The sequence below is a fragment of the Chiloscyllium plagiosum genome, unplaced genomic scaffold (assembly GCF_037043375.1).
Source record: "Chiloscyllium plagiosum isolate Xiang-an unplaced genomic scaffold, Cpla_swu_hap1 HiC_scaffold_27, whole genome shotgun sequence".
Taxonomy (NCBI): Eukaryota; Metazoa; Chordata; class Chondrichthyes; order Orectolobiformes; family Hemiscylliidae; genus Chiloscyllium; species Chiloscyllium plagiosum.
The window spans coordinates 64,866,959-64,893,727 of record NW_028270165.1 but is presented as its reverse complement, the minus strand read 5'-3'; the positions used below and the strand labels follow the sequence as shown (position 1 = coordinate 64,893,727).

Genomic DNA, 26,769 nt, shown 5'->3' with positions numbered 1-26,769 from the left:
TTAAGAGCTAAGTTGCCCTGGTGGAACTCAGACTGGAAGTCAGCACACACTTTATTACCGTGTGGTTCCTATTTGACAACACTGTTGGTGACCCCTTCCAACACATGGCTGCTGACTGAAAGCAAGTGGTTTGGACAATATTTGGCCTAGTTGGATTTGTCCTTTGGTTAACATAGGAACACATGTGGCCCATTTCCCGCACTACCTCGGGACATAAATAGTGCAGAGACATTGATATAAAGGTCATCATGTCAAATTATCCTTTTGCAGGTAACCACTCTTTACGGAAGTGTAGATCACAAAATACCTGAAACAAAATTGAATAATCACAGAATACAAAATGAAGTTGTGGAAGTGTGTGTGTTATTTTCTCTCCCTGAAAGTCTGTGATCAATGTTGTTACAACAGCATCAGTGCTGTAACTCAGTTGTTTGTAATATACATAAGTGTTTTGAATGAAACTGTAGGTGCTCAGATCAGTGACGTCCTGATTGTCACACTTATCATCAATACCGATTTGGAATCCACATCGCTCCTTTACTACTATAAGGCCTGTCTCTGTCTTATTCTCTGCTCACTGCCCACATCTCTTTCCCTTGAGCATCTTAGATAAATTGCACATAAATCAGCATTATCCAGCCCTCTTCAGGTCTGAATAACAGTCAATGGACTCGAAACATTAAGATCATATTTGTCCCAAGTTTCTGCAGTTCTTCTGTGTTCTTAATTCAGATTGCCAACACCATCAGAACTTAGATCGTGTGTCCATGGTTAAGAAACTGGGTACAGTTTAGCGTTATAACTACATTCATTCACATTATCAACAATTTCCATTTTATCCTGTGCTGTTTTGATCTAGTCATCTACAAGACAGCGCCTGCACCATGTCTCGCAGATGTGCTGCCGAATTTCACATCATATATGGGTTGTGTTACGATACAGGGCAAATTGCCAATCATCTGAAGAAATCTGATCTTTCAGACAGAGGCAAAATGCATGAACACGCATTTTGATATCATAAATGCTGGACGTTACCAATGAATTGATTGCATCGAAGAGCCGTAGCATGTTGTTAAAAAAACACGCAGAAGCATATTTTACAGCAGATCATAATTTGGAATTTGGCAGGATTTATGTAAGGTTCAGTGTATGAAAAGGCAGCTTCTCATTCTGCAGAACATCAGAACCGTCACTACGCGTCTTGCCTTTCTGTTCAAACAACAGGAAACACCTGGTACCGTGGTAAATTCTGTACTCTAATGTTGTCGCCTGTTTCTCCTTTAAAATAAAAAATATCAGATGGAAAAAGCAGTAAATTCGGAATTAGAATATACACTCAACAGAATCTCAATGGGGGCGTCAACATGGAAGAGCACATCTCAGCTCCAGGCTCATGTCAACTGGGAATCTATAAATATGTTAACACCTTAAATCCTGAACGGTCGCACAAAATTTCTGAAATCTAGTTACTGGTAAACAAACGTCTAACAGAATGATTCAGCGTGACAGAAACGATCAGTTTGAGATTCAATCAGTGCGAACAAACGTGAATTAGGATCCAAGACTGAGGCTACACGTTTGAAGACAGTCTGTCTGTCACAGAATCACTGAGTTGCAATAGCCTTACAGACTGGGATGAGTTTGTTCGGCCAATGGTGTCTGTGATGGAAATGTGTTGCTGGAAAAACGCAGCAGGTCAGGCAGCATCTAGGGAACAGGAGAATCGACGTTTCGGGCATAAGCCCTTCTAAGCGATTCTCCTGTTCCCTAGATGCTGCCTGACCTGCTGCGTTTTCCCAGCAACACATTTCCATCTCTGACCTCCAGCATCTGCAGACCTCACTTTCTCCTCAATTGTGTCTGTACTGGCTTTTCAAACACTCATGATTACCTAATGCCAGTGTCCTGTCTTAATCGGATAATCTTGCAAATATTTGCTTCCATATTCATCTAATGCTGTGGCAAGTTTCAATCTGCATTCCCCAAGTTTCCAGGCAGTGCCTTCCATCACCTGACGTCCATCTTCGCTGCTTTTGCAGATCTCTAAACTATTGTTGTCACCTGCTTGTCCCATTTGTTTTCGGGAATGCTTTCTCCCAATCTACTCTGATTCCACGTGATTCCGAATTCTGATCATTGACCTTTAAATGATTCCCACCTGACAAAATTAGATTTCCCCTGAAAAGAATCCCTTAAATCTAATTTCTCCAGTTACTGCCTGATGACCTTATCATTTGCCTTGCATTGTACTAAAACATTTACCAGGGGACCTGTATGATCATTATTCTACCTACCTTAAACATACTGAACTTTGATCACTGTTCCCAAATTGTCCTGCACTGAAACATTCATCGGAAACAGACAGAAATTGTTAAAAAAAAATACTCAACAGGTCTGGCAGTATCTGTGGAGAGCAAGCATAGTTAACGTTTCGGGTTCACTGACCTCCTTCAGAATTGGCTTTGGCTCTGAAGCTATTGATATATATCCTGGAGAAGGTATGGCGACGGATGAATGAGTGAAAAATGGAGTGAGGTGGGACAATGAGAGATGAAAATAGTTGGATAGACAAAGGATTGATAAAAGGCTCGTTGGGAATGTTCTCATCACCACCTTGTTCTCTGGAAAGAATCTCTCGCAGGTTTGCTATTATAACCTCGCGAAGCTCAGTGCAAGCTGGAGGAACAACAGGTCATTTTCCTTCTGGGAACTCCGCACCCTTCTTGTCTCAAAAGTGTGTACATGCGTTTTTTTCTGTGTTTGAGAAGGTGCGGGGGTCGGGCCTGCCTTCTTGAACTGCTGCAGTCAATGTGCTGTAGGGCAGAACCACAATGTCCCATCGGGAGGGATTTCCAGGATTCTGACCAATTCACACCATTCTGAGTCGAGATGGTGAGGGGCTCGGAGGGGAACCTGCAGGGATTGGTGTTCCCCCATATGCTGCTCCTTATCCTTCAAGTCCCCTCCAAGTCGCACGCCTTACCTTCTCATGGACGTAACTAGGGACAGCATGATAAATGTCGGGAGTGTGGTGCTGGAAAGGCACAGCAGGTCAGGCAGCATGCTGGGCCCAGCCAAAGACACATCAGGTCCAGTGAATGAATTAAAAATAAAACAAATCCATTCTATTTTTTTGAATACACCCCTGGGTAATTTACACTTCTCCAGTCCTCTGACAACACTCTCGTATCTGAAACGTGTCACATTGACTCCCCCAGTGAGCCACGGAGGTACCGATGAGACTGGGCAGACGTTCGATGTTACTGTGTAGAACGCTGCTGGAATGGAATGGGTTAATGGAACCTGTTTGCTCTCCATCTCCCATTAACATCAGGCTCCACAGTTTATCGCTGTGTACCTGGAGGGCACTCTCCTCCTTTAATACTCAGGGACTCCTTGCAGCGTGTTACCCTGCCATGTCAGTGGTTGTGCCAACTCCCTCAGTAATGGGGGACGGTCGTCTCGACAGACAGAGGAAGAGATTGGATTCTGAGAGTGACTGATTGTGATCATTACGACAATGGACTGAAGTTTCGACAATTGACTCTACTGGCATTCCCAGAATTGGATACCTCTAACATCTCGAATTCAGGACGTGTTTTGGATAATTCGGGGTGTCTCCTACCCCATTCTGGCTGTCGTTGGCATTCCTGGTATGAATCTGGTGAGGACACACCATCTAGTGAGGCCACTTTTGATGTACCACGCTCAATTCTGCTCGCCCTGCTTAAGGAAGGATGTTATTAAATTGGAAAAGAAAGCAGAAAAGTTTGACAATGCTGTAATCTAAACTGGATGGTTTGTGTTGCCAGGAATGGTTGGATAGGCTGGGACTGATTTCTTCCCGGATTGTAGGTGACTGATGGATGACATTGTAAAGCTTTACAATGTCACGATTGACATACATAACGTGAGCATCCAAGGCTTTTCATTCACCAGGGTGGGGGAAACCAAACACACAGGGCATAAATTTAAGGTGAGAGGGGGCAGGATTACAAGGGAACTGAGTGTAGCTTTTTCACATGATTCGTGTTTGGAATGAGCTGCCAGAGAAAGCGGTGGAGGCTTTTTGCATTTCTAATCCAAACAATGTGAATGGGATACCTTTATCCCAAGCATTTGGGTAGCCCTGACAGTTCGCTCTTAAACATGATCTACGGGGTCTGATGCCACCTTTCCAAGGCTCCCTTGGATTCAGGATGGTACGCATTTAATTTAAAGTGCTGCATGCAGAATGTATCCATGACTTCCTTAAATACTGCGGAGCAAAATTGGAGACTTGGTCTGAATGAATCTCCCTCGGTTACCCATACTGGGTAAAGAAAGGTACCAACTCCTCCACCACCCTTTTTGCCTTAACACACCAATATGGAAATACCTCCGCAAATCTGATAGCCACATCCATTACAGTGAGCAAGCAATGCTTCCCACTTCTGGTTTTACGGAGAGGACATACACAATCAATCATAACCCACGTGACGTGTTCTTGGGATCTGCGGTAATTGGCAGCAAATGCACTAGTTTGATTACTGCCTGTGGCTCACCCTACTACGCACCTCTGAAATGTATGGCAAAGTGTACACATCCTTATGCAGTCCAGGCCAACAGAAGTGCTTTGGTACCATAGCCTGTGCCTTGATCACACGAGGTGACCTCCTCCTGGTAATTCATTGCTCCCCATAATATTTTCCGAGTTACTCAGGGAGAGAGGAAGAGGGACAGGGCAGACAGGAACACGACAAAGGGAAAGAGTGAGAACAGTGAAGAATCAGAAGCAGGAGAGGAAGGGATAAAGCGTGGGGGAGAGGGTGTGGGGAACGGCAGACATGTAGAGAGATATGGAGCAGGGGACAGATGAAGGAAGAACGAGGTGAGAGTGGGACAGGGAGAGGGAGAGAGAGAGAGATGGAGGAGTGAGGAGGAGAGAAGAAAAAGGCAGAGAGAGAAAAAGAGAAGAGAAATGTCTCTGTCCCAATTACTCCCTTGTGTTAAAACTGATATAACGCCACCCTCTGCTGGACTGCCAACGCCACTGCATAGGAGAAGATGCAGCGTACCATCAGAGAGAGAGAAAGAGAGCGACCAACTCACAGCAGCATACAGATACAGAAAGACAACCATCTATATTGACGCGCACACCGGTACCCACGACACTGACGCACATACGCTTCACACAGATGCAAGCACACAGACATGCACACACTAGTGAGATGATTTCAATTGTACTTCAGGTTCCCTCAGAGTGAAAGATGTTTCTGTTGAGAAACCAATGAGTTTCTTCTGCAATGTCGAATTGATTTATCTTTGGGCTGTTTCCTGACATTGTACACCTTAAATCGAACATTTGCTGGCAACTGTATTCGGGGACCTCCCAGTGAATTGTTTTAACAAGGAGAAATGATGAATATTCTTGCACTTTGTGCAATTTACATATCTATGTAATTTATTGAGTCAGATTCTAAGTGATGGAAGAATTTAATATCTGAAGGGGTCAGGCCAACACTGGGTCTGTTCATCTCCTTCTGCTCATATCACAGGGGCAAGGTCGATTGAACAAAATTTCTACAAGCGCAGGTTTGAAGAAGAAAGTGTGTTGCTGGCAGCATCCAAGAATGATTCCTGAAGAAGGGTTCATACCCGAAGCGTCGATTCTCCTTCTCCTCGGATGCTGCCTGCCCTGCTGCGCTTTTTCCAGCAACACACTTTCAGCTCTGATCTGCAGCATCTGCAGTCCTCACTTTCTCCTTGAAGAATAAAGTATCGTTGTAACCTGGGAAATTCACAGGCTTGAATGCTTTATCCAAGAAACAATATCTACCGCTTATGGACTGGTATTGGTTGGCATTGTCTCACTTGGAATACAAGAGGAGGACGGGGTTGGCGGAGGGGGTAGAGAGAGGAAGCGAGAGAACTTCTGGCAGCCAGAACTGTGTGTCATCTTCCAAATGTGGCCGAATTAAAGTTCGACAACACACAACCTGACTGCATAAAAATTAAACCACGTATTTTCCGACTAATGCAGGAAACCTTGTCATGTGCCTCCTTGCTTACCTAACCCACCTGATGCAAGCAGATTGTAAGCCACGATCCTTCTGAGTGTTAACTTTCCAAGTTCCCTTTCGTTTCCTGTGTTCTTCCATCCTGCAATCAGCGTTCCAACGTACTGGCCGAATCAAAAATATTCTCATATTCAGAGATGCAGTTGCACAAGCACAGCCAATTACAACCACTCTCACTTACTCACTGACACTCACACACATACACTTGGCACTGACATCAACAAACGGACTCAGAATCCCAAAACAAACTTGCAATCACTGCATGTTTATTGATGAATTGTGTCCTACATTTTGCAACATCACTTTCAGAAATATTCCCAGTTCAGGGACAGAACATTTCATTCAATAAATAGCAAAACAGCACTTCATAGAATTCTTTGGCTTGACAAGTTTAAAAGCCTCCTTCATTCGGTATGAGAAAGCAAAGCAATTTCACATGGAATTTCCTCAATACCTCATTGACAAGCCACAGGACCATCGTCCACTATTGTGACTTCAAACATTCACACTGAGAAATGAATTACGTAATGTATGCACACATAAAAAATAACTTCGATGCACTCTGTTTATACCCACTTTTAACTCATTAAAACACACAACATGCAATTTTTCAGATATATTTCAAATGTATATATATGCAAATATATACATTTCAATGCCAAAGTACATGCTGCTGAATTACAACCAGTTGCAGCTTATATTGAGAAAAATATTTTGGAGATTCAAAACGATAGTCGGTGACTTCTCGCAATATTAGGACGTCCCATGTTGAAATCGCTTCTAAAATCGACCTGAAATGATAAAAAAAATAATTTGAGTCCACGCGTTCAAGTCACCTCTGGCTCTATTCACAGCACATGAATCTACCAATCCCTAGCTGAAACTCTCACTCCATGGAGTAGGGACAAGACTAATTCTGCCTCAGCAAGGTCAGACTGATGACGGGCCATATTTGGAAGGCACATTGACATGTTTCTCTATCTGTGTGTTTAGTATATCACTGGCCATGCACGATTTTGCAGGTGAGATGTTGATTGAAAATGCAAGATAAACAAATATCTATGGTTTCTTTCGCACTCCTAAAACAATTTAATAGATCTCTGTGAAACAATAAAAGTTGCTTTCTTCATTAATTTAAACAATCCTCACGAATGTATTCAATGTTTAACTGAAAAATAAATGTCAAGTTTCCCATGATGATTTTCAACATTACATAGTGCTCAAGATATTTCAGAATTTTGCAGAAAGCCAAGGCATCCCATTCTCTCCTCTGCATCAGAAACATTGGAACTCAGAGGGAAACGTCGCAATTATGGGCTTGATGCGAACGTTGTAAAAGTTTGGATCGCACATCCAGTGCATGTCAACAGTGAAGGCGCCACCGATATGCGAGTTATCAGGGGAAGTCAGATGTATTTTCTGATTGGACAACAGAGGTAACATGGCAACGGCTGTATCATAGTTCTATCGAATCATGCAGTGCAGGGAAGCTCATTTGGCCATTCATAATCAGAAGCAAACAACGGGAATTGCTAGAAAAAACCCAGCATGTCTGGACACATGTTTGGAAGACATCAAAGTTAAAGTTACAGGCCCGGTGACCATTCTTCAAAGAAACATAGGACCTTGGTTGTTAGTGTGGTGACTGTTACATGTTACAGGAGAGTACTCACAACAGTAATTAAACAACTCTCTGTGAAAAAGGAGAGAAAGTGAAGAATAATGGAAGCGGATAACTGGGAACACAAGGAACATTGGAGCAGTTTTTCTTTTCCAAAATGCCATTCGAAAACACTAAAATGGTTAAGCAGCTGATCAGATAGTCTGGGTTTCAAAGGCAACCGTGAGTTATTGGCATTTTTAATGTTCAGCTTAAGGAGACGTATTCTTCTTCGGGAATGGGTGTGAATGCAGTTCCTGAAAACAACCACATCAAACACACGTCTCTTTGCACATTACAAGTAAAGGTCCTAGGCTCTGTATTCCCTGTGAGCTACAAGAACTAAACCATTCAAACTGTTGAGCACGTAAAACCCCATCTTTCATATTCTCCATACAGCCAGTTGATGACGCATTGAAACAGCAATTTTGTAGATATGTAATTACAAAATTAGGTGAACATCAGCTATTCGAAGAACTGACAAAACGCAGTGTATGATGAATACCATCAAATTCATTTTGAAAGACGGTTCTTCATGCTCTTGAAATAAAAATCGTTCTCCAATAATACATTGCTTTCTCAGTGACAAGCTGTGGAAGTGAGGCACAGGTTTGGACGTTGTTCTTGGATTTTCAGTAAATATAATATTATCATGGAATGGAAAGGAATTATGGCAGTGTGAATGCACAGAAAGGTGGTTAAAGATGTGAGTATCTGTTATTCAACTCACCGAGTGAACAAAGACCACTGTCATCATCTGTAAGTGTGAGGGGTTCATCAGGATCACTGTCCAATTGTAACTTTCCATCATGACAGTCTGCATCTTCAGTCTCAACATCGTCATACTCACCACGAATTCGACCTGAAGACAAAGATGAGCATCACTGATACAAATTGAAATACACAACAACGATAACTAGAAAACGAGACGAATGCCTCAGATAAGGCAAGTGCGGGAAACTGAGACCAGAAGAGTTCGGTCAAAATTCTGAAGTTACGGAATGAGCAGAGTTGGTGCAAATTGGGATTGTTTTCTGTGGAAATGAGAAGGTGAAAGGTTATCTGATTGAATTATTCAAGATAATAACCCGGATAAGACAGGGAACATAAAGTAAACTACTTCAACTGATTAGACTATTTTAGCTCGAGGTGTTATACACAGAATTAATGCCAGACCGTTCAGGGAAGATGTCAAGAAAGGATAAAGTTGTACAGGGTTTGGAAATATATTTCCCAAAAATTAGCTGATGTCTGATCAATTCTTAATTTTAAATGTGGCCGAGATTATTGTTGATCAAAGGTATTTATGGACATGCTTCAAAGGCAGGGAGCTGGATTTAGGCCACACCATAGTTTGGAATTATCTCATTGAAAGGAGGAAGAGTTACGAAGGGCTGAGAGACCTACCGCAGTATCTGTCTTGCAATTAATTGACTTGGAGCTGAGCATGCAGAGTTGCTGGCATGCCTGCGATGAGTCATGAAATGATGACGACAGTAGTTGGGGAAGACAGGAGGAACATTTCTTATTGATGGAGAGATCAAAGATCAGGGATCATACATTTCAGAGAAGTGATGGGAGAAGTAAACAGGAAATCTTCGACTTTCTGCCAGGAAGGGTGATAGAGGCAAAACACGCTCAAAAAAGTATTCAGTGATGCACTTGCAATGTCAAGACATACAAGACTGTGGGCCAAGGTGTGCTGGAAAAATGCGATTAGAATGATAACCTGGTTGTTTTTGTAATGGTCAGCTTAAGGAGACGTATTCTTCTTTGTGAATGGGTGTGAGTGCAGTTCCTGAAAGCAACGACATCGAACGCACATCTCTTTGCACATTACAAGTAGAGGTCATAGGCTCTATAATCTCTGTTAGAAACAAGCCAGCCGGACAGACCATGCCCATGATCATGTGGTATCAAAACAGCGATTTTCTCTTTAACCAACATTCCAGTGGTCACACTACCATCTGAGGGTTGCCATCGTTAAGTTTAGAACAGCATAGAGGGTGTAGGACGAAAATTAATTGACAGAAAGTGATGCTATACACACCTGGAATACTGTTGGATTTCACCTCAAGATTTTCAGATCCGGGATTATTGTCAGTCAAGTTGTGGCTGGTGTAGTATTCAATGCGATTGAGTGAGTCAATGGAAGCATAAATTACTAAAAATAAAAATGGAGAGTTATTTTCAAACACGAATTCCAAGAGAAGCCATGACCAATAAGATTGAGAATGAGGCAAATATTCTTCAACCAGAGGCTTGCGAATCTATGGAACACAGATGGCTATTGAGGCCAATCAGTGTGTATTTAAAACAGAAATACAAAGGTTATTGATTAATAAGGGGATAAAAACATCCAAGGAGAAGACAAATCAAAGTGGTTGAGAATCACATCAGCCCTTATTGAATGGCAGAATAGACTCGATGAGCCAAATGATCTAATCCTGATCCTGTATGTCGTAGACTTATGGACTGTAGTTGAAGGTTTTATGTTATTAATTGTAGGGTGACAACAGAAAGTATTGTTCTTTAATCGTGCCTGTAGAAATATCTGGAATAATGTCAAGTGAACCCACTGCGGGAAGGAATATGATATAAGATCGAAGAGCAGGAGTACTCCATCTGACCGTTCCAGCCAGCTCCGCCGTTCAATAAGATCATAGCTGATCTTTTCGTGGTTTCAATTCGACTTACTCACGATTTTAACGTTCAAAACATTATTCACCCCAGTTCTAAAAACATCTGATGAGGCAGGGAATTCCATAAATTCTCAATCCTTTGGGTGAAAATTTTCCTCCTCAATTTAGTCCTACATCTGCTATCTCTAATTTTCAGGCCATGTCCGTTCAAATAATAGTCATTTCTAATTTTATTCCAACCAAAATGGATAATTTCACATTAATCATCTACCAGACATTTTCTTTCCATTCATTTACACTGTATCTCAACACCTGCAAAGTTTCAGAGTCATATGCACACTTTCAGCACCACTCATCTTCTGTGATTCATCATATTTGTTTATACATTGATTCCTCAATTTTGCTTCCGCTCTTTGGTGCTGTGTAATCCATACTTACTGCAAAAATTATATCATTTTAAAATCAATGACGAATTGATTAGTTGTCCAGCCATCTGAAGGGGTCAGGGTGGAACCAGGGTAGAAGTGAAATTGATAGTTCTGTTTGCATTTTCAAATACATGCCAGAAATAATCTATCAGGAATGTAGGCCAGTGGAGATTATTATATTGAAATTCTTCATCTCACGAAATGCGGACAGAGACAAAGTTAATGAGATAGCTTCCCACACACGACGACTGTGTTTTAACTATTAATCATGTTCATTCAGTCATTGATCACGGAAGACTGCAAATTAATTGGAAGCTATACTTATCCAGTCATGATTCACTATACAATTGGAAATATATACCTGGTCCATGTTTGTGATCCGTCCTCTTGCCAGGGGGAATATTCTCAATTTCTTCATAAATTCCTTGGTACAAACCAAGGTGTGAGCCTCTGCCACCAAGGTAAAGTTCTGTTGAATAAACAATAGACTGGTCAGCATTTGTAGCTGAACACTCGCAGAAACAAGGTGTTTATATCTGAAGAACCAGGGGAGAGAAGAACGAGTTCACACAATGCTGTAGATTAGAATCTTCACACAACGTTAACTGATCGCTGAAGGGAGAACATCTTGGAAAAACAAGTTAACAGGCCATGATTAATTTCCATGTCACATCAGTTACCGAACCTAGTATGTTAAACAGAAAGAGCGAGACGTCCTTGTTGGTATAAATTTGGGTATTTTGTTCTAATTTTGCTGATTCAAACTTCTATTCAAGAAAATTCTCAGCTCGCAAATGTGAGTGAAAATGTTGAGTGCAGAAAATGAAACTCTTTCATGCAATGAAAAAACGAAAATGCTAATAACCTATATTTTTTAAAAAAAACTTGATACCATTGAGGAGATTACAAATTAATATTCAACATACCGTGGTGCTAACAAACAAGGTTGATAATAATGTTGTTAGAATTGGACTACTTTCATTAAACAATTGCATAATTATGACAATTAGTTAAAAACCAAAACGTGAGACGAATGAAATAAGGTGCACCTTGATGACATTGATCGTGATAGACTAAGTGCATAGTTTTTATGGCTATATGTAAAGGAAAATTAAGAGCATGTGAAAGGATAGAAAATGATTGTTATTAGTGTTGATTGTCATTGCCAACTCGTGGAAAATGGTTCCCAAGCAAACGCTTTTAAATTATTGTGCAAAGTACAGAAGTATCATTTGCTCAGTCAAGGGAAGCCAATTGTTGCCTAACTGGAAGTTCCCTTAAAAGGACCCTTAATCCTCTCAATGATCTTGGGTTGTGGTAGCAGCACCCAGACACTGAAGAAACATAAATAATAGTAACTAATGAAGAAATATTTAGAGGCAGTCTGCAAATAACTCAATGAAACGGAGAAATATTGCTGCCATCATTGACCTGCTCTGGAATGTCATGTATATGTTAACTGAAAGATAAGAAAGTGCAGTCATTATATTTCTTTCCCAATGATAATGACTGGAGCAACTCCACATTATACGTTAATTCAGTTTCTCTCCAAATATATTGAGCGACTTGATGCATACTTCACATAGTTAGAATATTCTTTTAACTGCTATTTACAGTTTTGATGCATTTATCTGAGTGTTTATTAAAACTTAGCGTTTCATTGGGCAAAGACCCTCGAAGAAAACAAACAGCCATGCCGCACAATCGTGACCATCTCAGTCAAATGCTCGAAAAGTGCAATAAAAACGTACAGCCCCGAGAACATATGCAACAGTGAAAGTGACGCAGTGTTAGCTCAGTCGGTAGATATGATGCTTACCTTTCATTTGCAATTTTCTCTGCATGACCACCAGTAATGCGACCAACTCACAGATTAACAAGACTCCCAAAGATGAACAGACGACAACAGGCATGGAAATAGACGGGCTTTCCTGCCCTTAAAGGAGGGGGTACAAATGGGTTTAGCATAGTTAAGGTCTGCCATGGAAAATTGTAAATAATCATCATGAAGGAAACAATGGCACTGGCGAACGCGAACACAAATACTAATAATAGTATCAGTCATAAATACCCGCAGGTGGAGGTGAAGGGGAGACCGTCACCAACTCGGATCCTGTGGAACAGAAAGTACGAATAATTATAAAGGGCAATGTAACTTAGGAAATCAAATAGTTGCCCTGATTTTTAACATTAATGGCGCACGTCAGTCAGCATCAATCTTACCAGAACACTTTACACTGGCAATTTCCTTGTGGTTACACTTGCTTTTAGCTGGAGCTGCGGAGAGACAGTCCAACAGAGAGAATTCTCTTCCCTTACACTTCACATCATTCTGCCAGATAACATCTTTCTCCTGGGAGAGAGCGGCCTCATCTCGGGCTGATAGAGCGAAGCCACATCCCAGCTCTCTGCAGACAACATTAGCATCAGTTATATCCCAGGAATCGCCACACAACGTTCCCCAGCGTTTATCGCACATGATTTCCACTCTTCCAGAACAGTTGCTGATTCCTCCATGCAAGTGCACACTGTCTTGCGTATCTGTGGTACAGAACTGATTATTATTGAATGCAGTACAAAGCAGAACTCCAAGAATTCGCACATAGAGAAAGAAGACGCACCTAATTGTTGATGGCAGTAAGTTGAACTGAGGGTCTGCTCCTTTGTCACATTGCTCTCTGTTGGAAGGAGAAAGATGCTCAGTCTCTTGGAAATTCATGTTTGAAATGACACCCGAACATTGAGAAGGCTTGTCATGTTACCTGAACAAACTACACCAGCATCTTCCCGGTGTTGACAGTCGTGTTGACCCCACGGATCTGTGTGACATTGCCACAGTGTCGACTCGTGTGACAGACACTCCATCTCATCGAGCCAAATAGTTCCCGTTCCTGCTCCGAATGACTGAGCGTCGTACTCAACATACTGGAACGCACCACAGTGCAGCTGTTTGCAAATCACTTTGGCAACGTGTGGATCCAATGTGTCTGAACACACTGTTCCCCAGGTCCCATTGTAGAACACCTCCACTCTTCCCTCACAGCGATGCTTTCCATTCACCAGCCGCAGCTCCTTGTGTTCTGTTCAAACAATAACAGATATCCAGATTGTTAGATTGTTCATATCGCTGGTGTGTCCTGTGATTGCCGAAACGAGCAGGATGCATGATATGAACAAAGGGAATTGCTGGAGAAACTCAACAGAATCTGTGAAGAGAGAAAGCACAGACAAATCTTCAGGTCCAGTAACGCGTATTCTGAATTGAGGAGGCGTCACTGGACATGAAACGTTGTCTCTTTGTCTCGACGGATGCTGCTAGACATATGAGATTTTCCAGAAATTTTCCTTTTTGTTTTAAATTCGCAGCATCCGCGGACCGTTGTGTTCAGTTTTCTTCATGACACATATTGCAATGAAAAAAGGAATGAGCCAAATGTGTATCGTGCATGGAGTTTAGAAGGACTTGACCAAGACACGACTAGAATCTGGCGAACTGTTTGAGAACCCGAAATGGTCGAGAAGCAGAAACTGACAGAAAACAGAAAGCCTGTGTTAAAAGTAAATTGTCCACTTTGCAGAAGTGACGGTCCACTGGAACTGGTTCTGATATCATGGCTGTTCAATTATATATATATATATATATAGATATATATGCAATCAATTTTAATTTTGTATCACCAGGGAAGTTTCAAACTGCTCAGTTGGAAGCAAATTACGGAATATTTTTACTGTTCTGAAAAATCATGAAAAACGCAAGTGCACAGTAATAAACAGGCAGTACAGGTCTGATACAATTGTACAGGAGCTGTGTCTGATACAGTGAAGTCTGCTCGGAAACATAAAGAAAAAAAACTCCCTTCATTTTCGAGTCACAAATAGTTCGATAGACACACGAACAGGTCTCATATTTCTGGTGGCCCGATACAAAAGTAAAGATCATAAATTTGGAATTAAGTTTTAGTAAACCCTTTATGACAATCAGGACAATATTGGCATCCACTTGGAGTAGTGACAACAGATCAAAAATGACACTTTTCATGACAAACGCGTGTTGTATCAATAGAAGGTGAAAAAAACTGACAGAAAAGCAAGTTAGATTAGAGAAACGAATTGTTCTTTCACTTTTTGTGTACATGTAAGTGTCAGAGATCGTTTCTTTAAATTACTGCCGCTGCTCTACATTCCTTCGAATTCAGTGAACATACGTCAGCATGACGTCTCACTTACAACATTCGAGCAAACTAATAGCATTAAAGAATGGCCTCACCCGAGCACATAATTCTCACATCCTCTTTATGAGAACAGTCGTCTTGGTGACCCAATGGTACTGAAGGACATTCCCAGAGAAATGATTCGTTTCCAAAACACTTCACGTCCTTCCACCAAATGTGTCCTGAGCCCGGTCCAGAGGAGGAAGGGGGTGTCATATCCAGTGCTTTTCCACAACCCAGTTGTTTACAAACGACTTCAGCGTCTACCACATCCCATGAATCATCACAAACTGAGCCCCATATTCCATTGTAGTAAATCTCCACTCGACCAGCACAAGGGCTTCCACCATCTGACAGCCTTACCTGAAAGTGCTCTGTGAAACAATTACACATTCAATGCACATTCCCTTCATCACTCAGGTCAACATAGTATATAGGTACAGGAAAGAGCGTTTTAAATGTTCTCACGAGAAGTACTTATTGTGCTTAAACATAATTTCTTACAAAACTGTTAGATCAAGTGTAACCTTTTAGCAAGAATGTACAGCACATGAATGTTTCAAAATATCTTATTGCACCTGGTACTGCCAGGTTCAGTTTCCCTTTCTATATTGAATATTCTGTGAAATATTTTGCAAACAGTTGCATTTGTGCTTTCTCTTCCTGCCACTCCGTTTATGTCTGTGCATGCGTTACCTTTTCTAATGCTCACCCTATTTTATAGTGCACATAACTACGTTCGTCCAATATAAATACCGTCTCAGCTTTCATTCATCAGCGCACATGAGAATACTATACCTTACGAGAATATAACTGAAAGACAACATATATATTAGCATGACAGCAATAGCACTTTGAGTAGTTGTAAAAGTGTAAATACTGAAAGGGGACGAAAAGTCATTTCAGGTTATTATCACGTGTACTTAGATACAAAGGTCCAGAACTAATTCACAGAATCACAGATTTAAGAAGTCTTCAGCACAGAGAAAGAACCTTCGGCCCACCCATTCTGCTTCTGTCAAAAACAAGCTCCTAAATATTTTATGCTCATTTCCCAGCACTTGGGTTCGTCCTTAACTCCTTCGCATCACAAGTGCACATCTAAATATATCTTAGATTTCACTAACGTTTCTGCCTCTACCAAACTTACAAGCAGTGAGTTCCAGACTACTCCGCTGCCCCAAGTGGATGAAAAAGAGTATCCTCAGGTCCCTCTGAACCTTCTGTCCATCACCTTAACTCTATGCCACATGGTAAGCAATTGCATAACATAGGGGAAAGATTTCTTGTTGCTTATTATACACCTCAATCCCGCCCATACTCATTCGCCTCTGTTCAAAGGAAATGAATCCAAATCTGGCCAAGTTGTCTTCATAGCTAAATGTTGTTCATCTCAAGAAAATCTCTCATACGTTTCCCCCTGCATTGTCTCCATGACTGTCAAATGCATCCTCTGATGTGGATTCCTTAACTGCACACAGTTTTCTGCTCTGGTCTAAATCATGCTTCTTGCAGTTTGAGAATAAACTTTTTCGCCCTAAAAACACTGTCTTCAGCTTCTAACGAACCATTTTATGATCTTTATAGAGGAAAAGTGAAGCTTCCATCAGGTCAACAGCATAACAGCTATTTGTAAGTTATTCTGCACAATGGAATTTTTGACAACTTGTGCGCTGGACCTGACACGAGAGGAGACCTTCCCTGAGCTCACTGCTTGCAAACTGCTTTTCTGATTGATGGCAAGTCACACAGTTGCTTATATCTACCGCACAGCAGTCCCCTAACTTTAGTTCCAATGCTGTTGCAATGTCCCGGGTTGTAATTCGAGATGAGTACTTTACACACAATCACCAAGAAGCCATTGCCTCGACATTTCAATGATCATGAAAGCGTTCCTTCAGGGTCTCATCACCATCCCGAGCTACATAACGCACAGCGACTCCCAAAATATTATATAATTGCAGTGCGGCGACTTCGCATGTGAAACATCTCAAGACACTTGTTTTGGATGGAATACGTCTCTCGTGCATTATCTGCAAAATTCAAACTGCGCTTTCAGTCTCTGCAATGCTGCACGAGATCAGAAGATTCTCAGAGAAGATAAAAAGCTCTACTAATTGAAAGAAAAGCGATCATTTCAAGTAATGGAGTCCTAGACATATCCAGGACAAAAACAAATCCTTCAGTCCAACTCCTCCATGTCAATCATATATTCTAAATTAATCCACTCCCATTTAACAACATTCCGCGCACATATCTCTAAACGTTTCCTATTTATTCACAAATCCAGATGCCTTTTAAATGTTGTAACCGTACTATCCTCCAACACCTCACTGTCAAGATATTTCATACGTACAGCCTCTTTTGTGACAAACATTGTCCCTCAGTTCCATTAGAAATCTTTTCCTCTTACTTGTAACCTCTGCCCTCCAGATTCGGATTTCACTATCCTGGGGACAATGCCTTGTCTATTCACCTTATGCATGCCCCTCCTGATATAATATACTTCTGTCAGGTCTCCCTTCAGCCTCCGACCATCCAGGGAAAAACGCCCAGTCTGTTTATCTTCTCCATATAAGTCAATCCTTCCAACTCTGCTAACATCACTGCATTTTTTTTCTGAATCCTTTCAAGTTTACCAGCATTGTTCTTCTAAAAGGGTGGCCAGAATGATACACATAATTCCAAAAGGGGCCAACCAATGTACAGCCACAGCATGACTTTCGAACTCTTGTATTCAGTGGCACGGATCAATGAATGTAAGAGTACCAATCACCTTCTTCACTGCACTGTCTCTCCATGCCTCCATTTTCAATGCACTTAGAGTCTGCACACCGAGGTCTCATTGTTTGGCAACAATCCCCAGGACCTTACCATTAAAAGTATAAATCCTCCTCGGATTTTACTTATAAAAAGCCTCACCTCATATTTATTTAAATTAAACTCCAATTCCCATTCCTCGGCATTTTTGCCTGTCTGAACAATATCTGTTTATAATCATTCTCATCAAAATTTCAAATCGCAACGCCAACGTCACTCTCACAAAATTAGAAATTGCTGGTGAAATGCATGAGGTTTACTGGCCTCTTTGGGAAGTGGTGTTAGCATTTCAAGTCGAGTGACTCTTTATCTGAACTAACGCATTCTTTGTGCACGTGTGTCAACTTTACTTTTGGGTTAAGAAACTGTAATTAGATTAGATTACTTAGAATGTGGAAACAGGCCCTTTGGCCCAACAAGTCCACAACGACCCTCCGAAGAGCAACCCACACAGACCCATTCCACTACATTTAACCCTTCACCTAACACGACAAGCAATTTAACATTGCCAATTCACCTATACTGCACATCTTTGGACGGTGAGAGGAAACCGGAGCACCCAGAGTGAACTAACGCAGAAACGGGGAGAATGTGCAAACTACTCAGACAGTTCCCTGAGGCGGGAATTGAACCCTTGTTTCTGGTACTGTGAGCAGTAGTGCTTATCACTGTGCCAGCCTGCCGCCCCTTAAGACTAGATTAAATTCCCGACATTGTGGAAAGTGGCCCTTTGGACCAACCAGTCCACACCGACCCTCTGAAATTTAACCCACCCAGACCCATTTTCCTCGGACTAATGCAAATAACAATCTGCGGAATTTAGCATAGCCAATTCACCTGACCTGCCACGTAATGCTTGTATCTGACACAAAAATGGTGTTAATTTCTCATATTCATCCATCTGCACCCGCCGCCCACCTCAGGTCTGCTGATATCCGAGCGATGAATAAATGGTTCGAGTGACACTGACAAGCCAGTGGTGTACATTCTCAATTTACTCAGCAGATGAATATTTGGCTTGATATATCTGAGCTGGTTTAAATGTGAAGAGTCTACTTACCTGAACAGAGGACCCCTACGCTACTGCCTTCGATGTCAGACGAATTCAATGTGTTGGAGATCCTGCAGTCCTGGAGCTGTGATTCATGTCCATGACATTGGACAACATGTACCCACGAACCACCATCACTCTCCCCGTACTTTGAAGAATTATATATTTCTAAGGCATAACCGCATCCCAGCTGTCTGCAGACAACGTTGGCATCATTCTGATCCCACACGGTGTCATGCACTCCGCCCCAGCTTCCATGAGAGTAAACTTCAACTCGGCCATCACAGCGGCTTTCTCCATTCACTAGTCTTAGCGCCCAATTTTCATCTGTAAAATAAGAGTTACTGAGAACAGCGATTGAAATGAATACAGATATTCGAGAACTGACAATCACAGGAAAATGTATGATTTGCAATCATAAAGATATTTTGTCCATTTACTTTTTCAAATACTTTCATCATGTCATTACATTTCTTCCATGAACAAAATTGAGAGAGGCGTGGAAATAAAAGTGCTGCTCTTCTGGCTTTCGTTGAAAATAAAGTCTCGTCTTTAGCTAGCGACCCCATTCATTCAGGCCGACTGTCAGTTTGCAGATGCTACTCGTATGCTTTGACCATTTATATGTTGCCACTACTCTCATGGTTGACGGCAGAGCATGTTGCACTGAGCAAATGACCCGCAACATGACTGAGACAACGGTTAAGATGATAATGGAGACGGAGGAACAAGTCTGTTTGAGAATTATGACATTCAAACCACTTGTGAACATTTGCGATAGCTCATAAATTTTAAAACTTGATGCTGTCACTCACTAAAGTAACTGCCAATATTCTCCATTTTCTTTTGAACATTGTCTCCACGCTATTGATACGTCAATATCTTTTATTAGAAGTTATGAATACATCTGAGTTCTGCGGCGCCATTTGTGCAGATTCTGATATTCCCTGCCAGGAGTTGAGGGCAGAATGTCATGTCGTAAAAATGTTGACACGAGTAATTCAGATGCTTTATGCATTCTCTGGGGGAATGTTGGAAAATGTATGCTTTGGAATTGGAGCCCAGTTTCAGCTCGTGAACAGAGAAACTATGAAGAAATATTGAAAACAAAACTCATGCAGCCCCTAATGTTTGTCAGGAAATCAAATCTGGTTTTCACATTTGATCTGCCCGACAAGGTCATCAGGCTCATAAAAGAGTGACAAAATCATAACTAAAGGCCTGTAAAACCAACTTAGTTAAAATGAAATCAGGCATCAGCACCAATCCTGGCCTCACCAGTCACATCTCCGTTCCCTGAAAGACTAAGTATCAGAATAATAATCGTTAAAATGTTCGTGAAATATTCCAAATCTGAAACAGTACAGAGAGTTTAGAAGCACTAACACAATTAGTAACCCAGGCAGAATGGATGCATTTTTGGAGAGACAGGGGATTGACATTTGAAGAATGCGGCAGTTATATGCAAAGATTTAGGAAATTAATTATCACCTTGGATGACATTCAGAATTTTTTTCAAAACATAATGTACATTTAATACAAAATAACTTCCGAAAACTCAAGTGTCGTATCTCAGAACATCATTGTGCCAAATCAAACATGGCCTCTTGATTTGCAAAGTGGAGGTAGAAATTAAGACCTGGTGGTGCTGAGAGTGCCCGAAATTCCAGAATGGCAGCTGATAAATATCAAAGTGAGTTAATAGTCTGGAACGGAAAGTTAGTCTTAGCGATGGTGACAGTCAAACGATCATCAATTCTCCTAACAACTCATCTGGCTAATACTTTTCCTTATGGAAGGACATCTTCCGGTCTAACCTTTTCTGACGGACATATGACTGCGGATTATTAACCATATAGTTGAAAGGTAATGACTTCCTGAAGTGAACTAGTGCACCAGTTAAACCAAGATTAATCACAAAAGGCCAACAGGCCATGGGCTCACCAGTGACATTCCATTAAGGTATAAATAAAATAATTCCAAACTTTAAGTACACAGGAACACTGTTTAGCAAAAGAGCAATTGCTATAAAAGACACACCCGAGCAGATGACATTGGCCATATTTCCATGTAAACAGTTGAAGCTTTCCCCATGTGAAACTGGACAGTTCCACAATCGTCGCTCGTTTCCGTTGCATTCATAGTTTTCCTTCCACACTGGTCGGGCTCCCCTCCCAAATCGAGCATCTCTCGGGATCGACTTTACAGTCCCGCAAAAAAGGTGCTCACAGACCACATTGGCGTCTTGTAAGCCAAAGTAATCACCGCACAGCGTTCCCCACTGCTCTCCATGCAGGACCTCCACTCGCCCAGAGCACCTGTTCTCCCCACCAACCAATCGGGGCCCATTGTTTCCTGTTTTGGATCAAATAAAGAAACAAACGTTTGCAAATATCCACGCACTTGTTCAAGATTCAAAAGAGAAAATAAATCGAATCTCATCCTCCATTGCCCAATACAATACGTGACAGTTACAATGTCTTCAAAATAATTTCGATTATTTCATGAAACTCTTTCCACTATTCCCATTTAAAGGGTATTCCCAAGATAGTGATTATGATCATTTACCTCAGTCCTGGAAACCCTATGAAACGAGGGTGTAAAGGTTGACTTGATGCAGTCCATAGTTTGATAACAGCAGTGTACTTTTGGTCCCGATTGCTCGTGCAGGTTAGATTGACTTTTGCAATCATGCAGTAATGCTTAACTCAATTTACTGATGAATACGTGGCTGCATTCTTGTTAGAGAGATGTGGTTGATGCTGATTTAACCTGATGGTCACTATTCATCAGCCGAGGGTTGAGCTCAGAAGGTAAGGACATCCATGGCAACTTCAGATTGTGGGGGTAATGAACCAACGCTAATGGCATTACCTTATATCAAAGACAAGTCATTCAGACCACTGACGTAGCCGATTCCATCAGGGTGTTACAATACAGTGCAGCTAACGAGGCGAATGTATTAAATAATTATTTTTGAAGGCAATTTCTGAAACATGTGCAACAACTGAGTTTCCAAGTTTGAGGCAATTGAGATAATTATAATGTTAAAAGTTTATTTGTACAGTAAGATGTTGAGCGTCCAGGTGACCAAATCATGACCAGTGCATCAGATGCTGGCTGCAATATGCAGTTTCAATAATATGAACCTTTATTCTCCCATCGAACATACAGTAATGAAATCAATTATAACCTGTGAAAGTGTACCGTTTGGTAGAATGTGACATGGACTTCCCCGAATTTGCATTGAGATGCAGAGTAACACTTCAAAATTAGCCCCTGGTACCATGCATCAATGTTTTCAAACCATTATTCATGACATCTCCCAATTTCAGTAGAGCATGCAAAGAGAGCAGAATAGATAAGTAAGTGACAGATGAAACTTTAAGCAAAGCAGTTTGAGGCAGTATATTCTGGCAGCCTGGAAAATGACTTACAACGTGCATTTAGATGTTTTCACCTTTTCCCTCTTCATGTTGTGAATAAGTGCACTTTGACAGAAGTGCTGGAGCTTCAAAAGCTGAGATACATCAAGTTGACAGAATACTTGGTAGAGTAGTCAGCAATGCAACTTCAACTTAAATTTAAGAATAGAAGAATTTAGGGCAGAAAGAGAGAAATAATTCCTTTGCGTTTGGGAAGATAGGAAAACATTGTTTATAATTATGTGGAACACATAATTGACAAAGTGTGTCCTGGCTCTTGAGGAGATGCATACTCGAAGAGATACGCGAACAGGCTTCTATTTTCGACTAATGTGTATTGTACAGGTTATGGATCATATTGAAGCAATGGAGCTGGAACTGATGTACGAGAATATTACTTGATGAACAAAGCAGCAAACGAAAGAAATTACTGGACCTGCCAATTGATCATCGAAAGAGTAACAGGCAATAATGGTACGATTTAGGACAAAAGGTGCACAGTATTACATATTGGAATGTAGTGAATCAGACAGTTGACAAAGTGCATATACCATGCAAAATTCAACGTGTTACGAAGGCAAGATAAATTTACAGCAACGTGAAAGTTCAGAGATTGAGAAGGGTCGCAAGTAAGGGACAGAACGGTGAATAAATTACCATGATAATATCTATCAGCCAACGAGTGTTTGTGAGCTGGAACTTCTTGCTGAAAAAGTTGTTGTCAAGAGTGATCTTCAATGATGTCATACAGTCTGTTTGTATTGTTAAAAAATATAATCGGGTCAGGGAGATTCAGAAAATTAACAATTGTCGTGTCATAACTTTAATTGTCTGAGGTTCACGTCAATGTATCTGTATCGACCAACGATTCACATTATCCTCCATGAGCGACGTTTAGTCAACGTCGACACTAAAGGGTATTGACTGTGGACAGTTGAAGAAATGTCTTTCCCAATCCAAACGCAAACGTTTTAAAATGTTTAAATTTTCAATAATTTCGTGTATATTTTACCTCATCACTCTTGTGCCAGGGAACATGAGAATCTTGAGGATTAGTTGTGATTTGTCACGGTCAAAGCAATGTCAGGAATGCCAGCGACATTACTCTTACACACATTAAGCGGAAATGTGTCTTTTCCTTTCGGTAAGCTTGTACTCACCTGAACATATCAGGGTGACATTGTTGTGTCCAGTGCAATCCTGGTGCGTGGTTGAAGACCGAGGGCACGTCCCCAGCTGAGTCTCATTGCCGGTACATTTAATCACCTCAGTAGCCGTGAGGACAGCACTGCCTCCAGAATGCATCGAGCTTGAAACAGACACTGCGACTCCACAACGAAGCTGTGCACAGGCCACATTGGCGGTTTTCAAATCCCATTCAAGCCCACACATTGTTTTCCAGGTGTCACCGAACTGAACCTCCAGTCTTCCAAAGCATTGGGAATTTTGAGGTACCAACCTCAGAGATCTGTGATCTGAGATTTTTTTTAAAAAGCGCAGAATCAGAGCAATTTATACAAACAGCGACTTAGATTATTTTCTGATAAACATTAATGTGATTAATTTTAGGTCTGGTACATCTGGAAATAAATTGTTCCTGCAATCAGTTTGCTGCCCTGTCGATCTCATTCATGTTCACCCACAACCACGACCCTCATCTAATCTGACAGAAAGCGACTTTCAACCTCGAGATAAATGGCACAAAGTGATTCTGCCAGCCAACTCAATGTCGAACCTCAGTATGCATTGGGTTGTAATTGTGATAATTCCTGCAGCGCAGTTCTCTCAATGTGGCTTCAAATGACATCACAATCGACACCTATCCTGACCCTTCACCGGAGTGGAAACGGTAACAGGAATTCTTCAAATATTCACAAATTATATTGTAACACCGAATAAATTGGGGGTTTTGTTAGTATCATGTTAATAATATTTGGATAGTTGTCGTTGTATTATCATATCCCTTTCTGGTTCCAGACAGCACTGACTTGTGATAAACCTGCACAGAAATGGCAATAGATTTTTACCTGAACAGACGACACCAGCATCATTGCCGTGTGAATAGCTGTGGGGATCCCATTCCTGTGATTGACACTCCTTCAGAGCGCGCTCGGTCCCGCTGCACTCAACTTTCCAGGTCACAATGGGTCCGGATCCTCGTCCAAAGTGAGCCCCGCCCGGGGCAGAGACCGCGGTCCCACAGTCCAGCTCCCGACACACAACTGCAGCATCCGGCAGGTCCCATTTATAATCATATACAGTTCCCCACTGCCCCTTGTAGTGAATCTCCACTCGGCCAGCGCAAGGACTGCCCCCATTCTCAAGTCTCAGCCTCACTGACTCTGTGAATATAGAAGTGGTCACCAACGTGAACACTGCTTCATTGTAAAATATCGAATCATCGCCTGCATTCCCGGCTCACAACGCAACGGGAGTGAGGGCATGGTAAATGTGCAGGCTATCGCCATATAACTCAGGATACGTAATGTGGATGGAGAAGGGCGAATGGTCATTTGAAAAAAATGATGCCGACTCACAGAGAGCGAGGGTCAGAGATCAATTTCTATGGAAACATATCCTCTAAAGTGGCCAACGTGAGTACATTTTTATTTCTCATTCATGGGATGTGGGCACACTGAATAGCGAGAAAAACACTCTGATCCGCCCTGCAAACATCTGAAAATGAAACAGCATTTCGGTCTCCCACGGCCAGAAATATTGTGGGATGTCCAGTCATGTGAGCATGATGTCACTGCTCAATTGTGAGTGAAATAATTTATATAAATTTCCGCCAGCAGCACTGCGTGTGTAGGTGCATCTTCACAGTATCTCCATGTGTTGTCTCTCTATCTGAGAACGGCAGTGTGCGGAGGAACTGAGTTTTCACACTCTGCTCCCCTGAAATAAGAAACCTTCAGGAATAATGCATCCCCATTAGTTAGGAACACACAGCTGTTCAACTTGCACATGAAGGCAAGGAGATCATCAGCACAAATTTGTGTTTGAACGGAATCATCAGAATATAGGTTTTGCCTGTATATGAAAAAAAAGTGCAATTACCTTTACGATCGGCCTGAGTGTCGCCACGTCTGCCTGAAATAGGGGGATGAAAATTGAAGTGTTACAATTCAATTTAACACGTAGAAATAAATTGAACAAATGCAACAAATGCGGGCAATAATTATCGCTAGTTTGCCAAATAATCCTATTTTACACAGAGGATGGTGTTAGTAGGGAATTAGCTGCGAGTGGAAGTGATTGAGGTGGGAACATTAACAACGTGTAAAAGAGGTTCGGACAATCACATGGATAGGGACAGTTGAGAAGGATATGAGTCAAGTGCAGAGAAATAGGTTTTGTGTGGATTGGCATTTTGGTTGACATGGAACAGTTTGGGGCAAAGGCTCTGTCTCCGTGCTATGACTATATATGATATCTGGAAATTTCACATCCTCATTTCATGCAATGCTGATAAAAGCAGGAAATATAATTACTGCAATTATCAATTATTGTCTGTTTTCTTCTAAAGTTAACCGAATTGTTTCCACACAGAGAGACACGCTGCCAATTCTCTGACTGGTCTACTCGTCACTGCATTTCCTCCTTCCTTAACATTGTGATGATCGCCAAAAAGAGCGATAATGCTCCCCAGTTACCAAAGCTTTCAGCATTTTAGAAACTTTAGTGTATCAGCAATACTGAAATAAACAATGACTAACAGTGCTTCGTCAGCAACAAACTTCCGAAAGTGTTTTTTTAAGTGCTTACCAACTTTAATATTCGACTTTATTATGTTCCCCTATCTACATGGCGACAGTATCACGAGATTCACTCAACAACAATATCCAGCAGGAATTTTCCATTTTCCCAATTCTGGAACATGACGTTTTACGATGGATTGAAAGAGGCAGTTCAATATGTCACTGTCCACAAACCATTCCGTGATCACAACAGAGGAAGAAGGTCATTCGGTCCAAGGGGCCTGTGCTACCTCTTTGAACAAACTGCTTAACTTGTTCCACCCACGTTCAACTGCACTTGGGACAGGATGGTGATGAACACGCTATGTACTTTTTTTTAAAGGAATATTCGAGTGTTTACTGAGTTGCCCTGTTATTGATGTTACTAACAATATATTGTCCTCCTCTCCCAAGCTGACAGAGGAATCGAAATATATTTTCAATTTAAATTTAGTTACATTTTCTCCCAATGCGTGGTATATTTTGATGATTTTTAGCTTCCTGAGAATACTATCCCATACAATTTTTCAAAAATTCGATAAGCCTTGAATTGCTTGTTTTGAATCTCAGAATAATTTCCTTAAAACTTTCAAGCAATCAGACAACACGGGTCATCTGTCCATTTGTTAATAGATGGTCGCTCACTGTGATGTATTCAATCCGTGCTGAACAACCTCTCTCATTACCTGCATTCACCGACTTGACTAATCGTTCACCTCTTTATCATTCGTAT

At 41.4% G+C, this 26,769-nt stretch overlaps 1 protein-coding gene across 1 annotated transcript in view; it reads right to left on the bottom strand.

Moving 5' to 3' along the window:
* Positions 1–246: 246 nt before the first annotated feature.
* LOC148144480 (scavenger receptor cysteine-rich type 1 protein M130-like) overlaps positions 247–26,769 on the bottom strand; it is a 33,478-nt gene continuing 6,955 nt past the window's right edge. Inside the window, exons 2-16 of the mRNA XM_087975337.1 lie at positions 25,357–25,389; positions 24,324–24,638; positions 23,457–23,771; positions 20,912–21,226; positions 18,881–19,198; positions 15,057–15,374; positions 13,529–13,869; positions 13,013–13,343; positions 12,861–12,902; positions 12,609–12,725; positions 11,151–11,258; positions 9,770–9,883; positions 8,450–8,581; positions 6,061–6,163; positions 247–307 (exon numbers count right to left, since the gene is read on the bottom strand). Coding sequence (XP_087831463.1) covers positions 247–307; positions 6,061–6,163; positions 8,450–8,581; positions 9,770–9,883; positions 11,151–11,258; positions 12,609–12,725; positions 12,861–12,902; positions 13,013–13,343; positions 13,529–13,869; positions 15,057–15,374; positions 18,881–19,198; positions 20,912–21,226; positions 23,457–23,771; positions 24,324–24,638; positions 25,357–25,389 — 2,963 coding nt within the window. The remainder of the gene's footprint in view (positions 308–6,060; positions 6,164–8,449; positions 8,582–9,769; positions 9,884–11,150; positions 11,259–12,608; positions 12,726–12,860; positions 12,903–13,012; positions 13,344–13,528; positions 13,870–15,056; positions 15,375–18,880; positions 19,199–20,911; positions 21,227–23,456; positions 23,772–24,323; positions 24,639–25,356; positions 25,390–26,769) is intronic.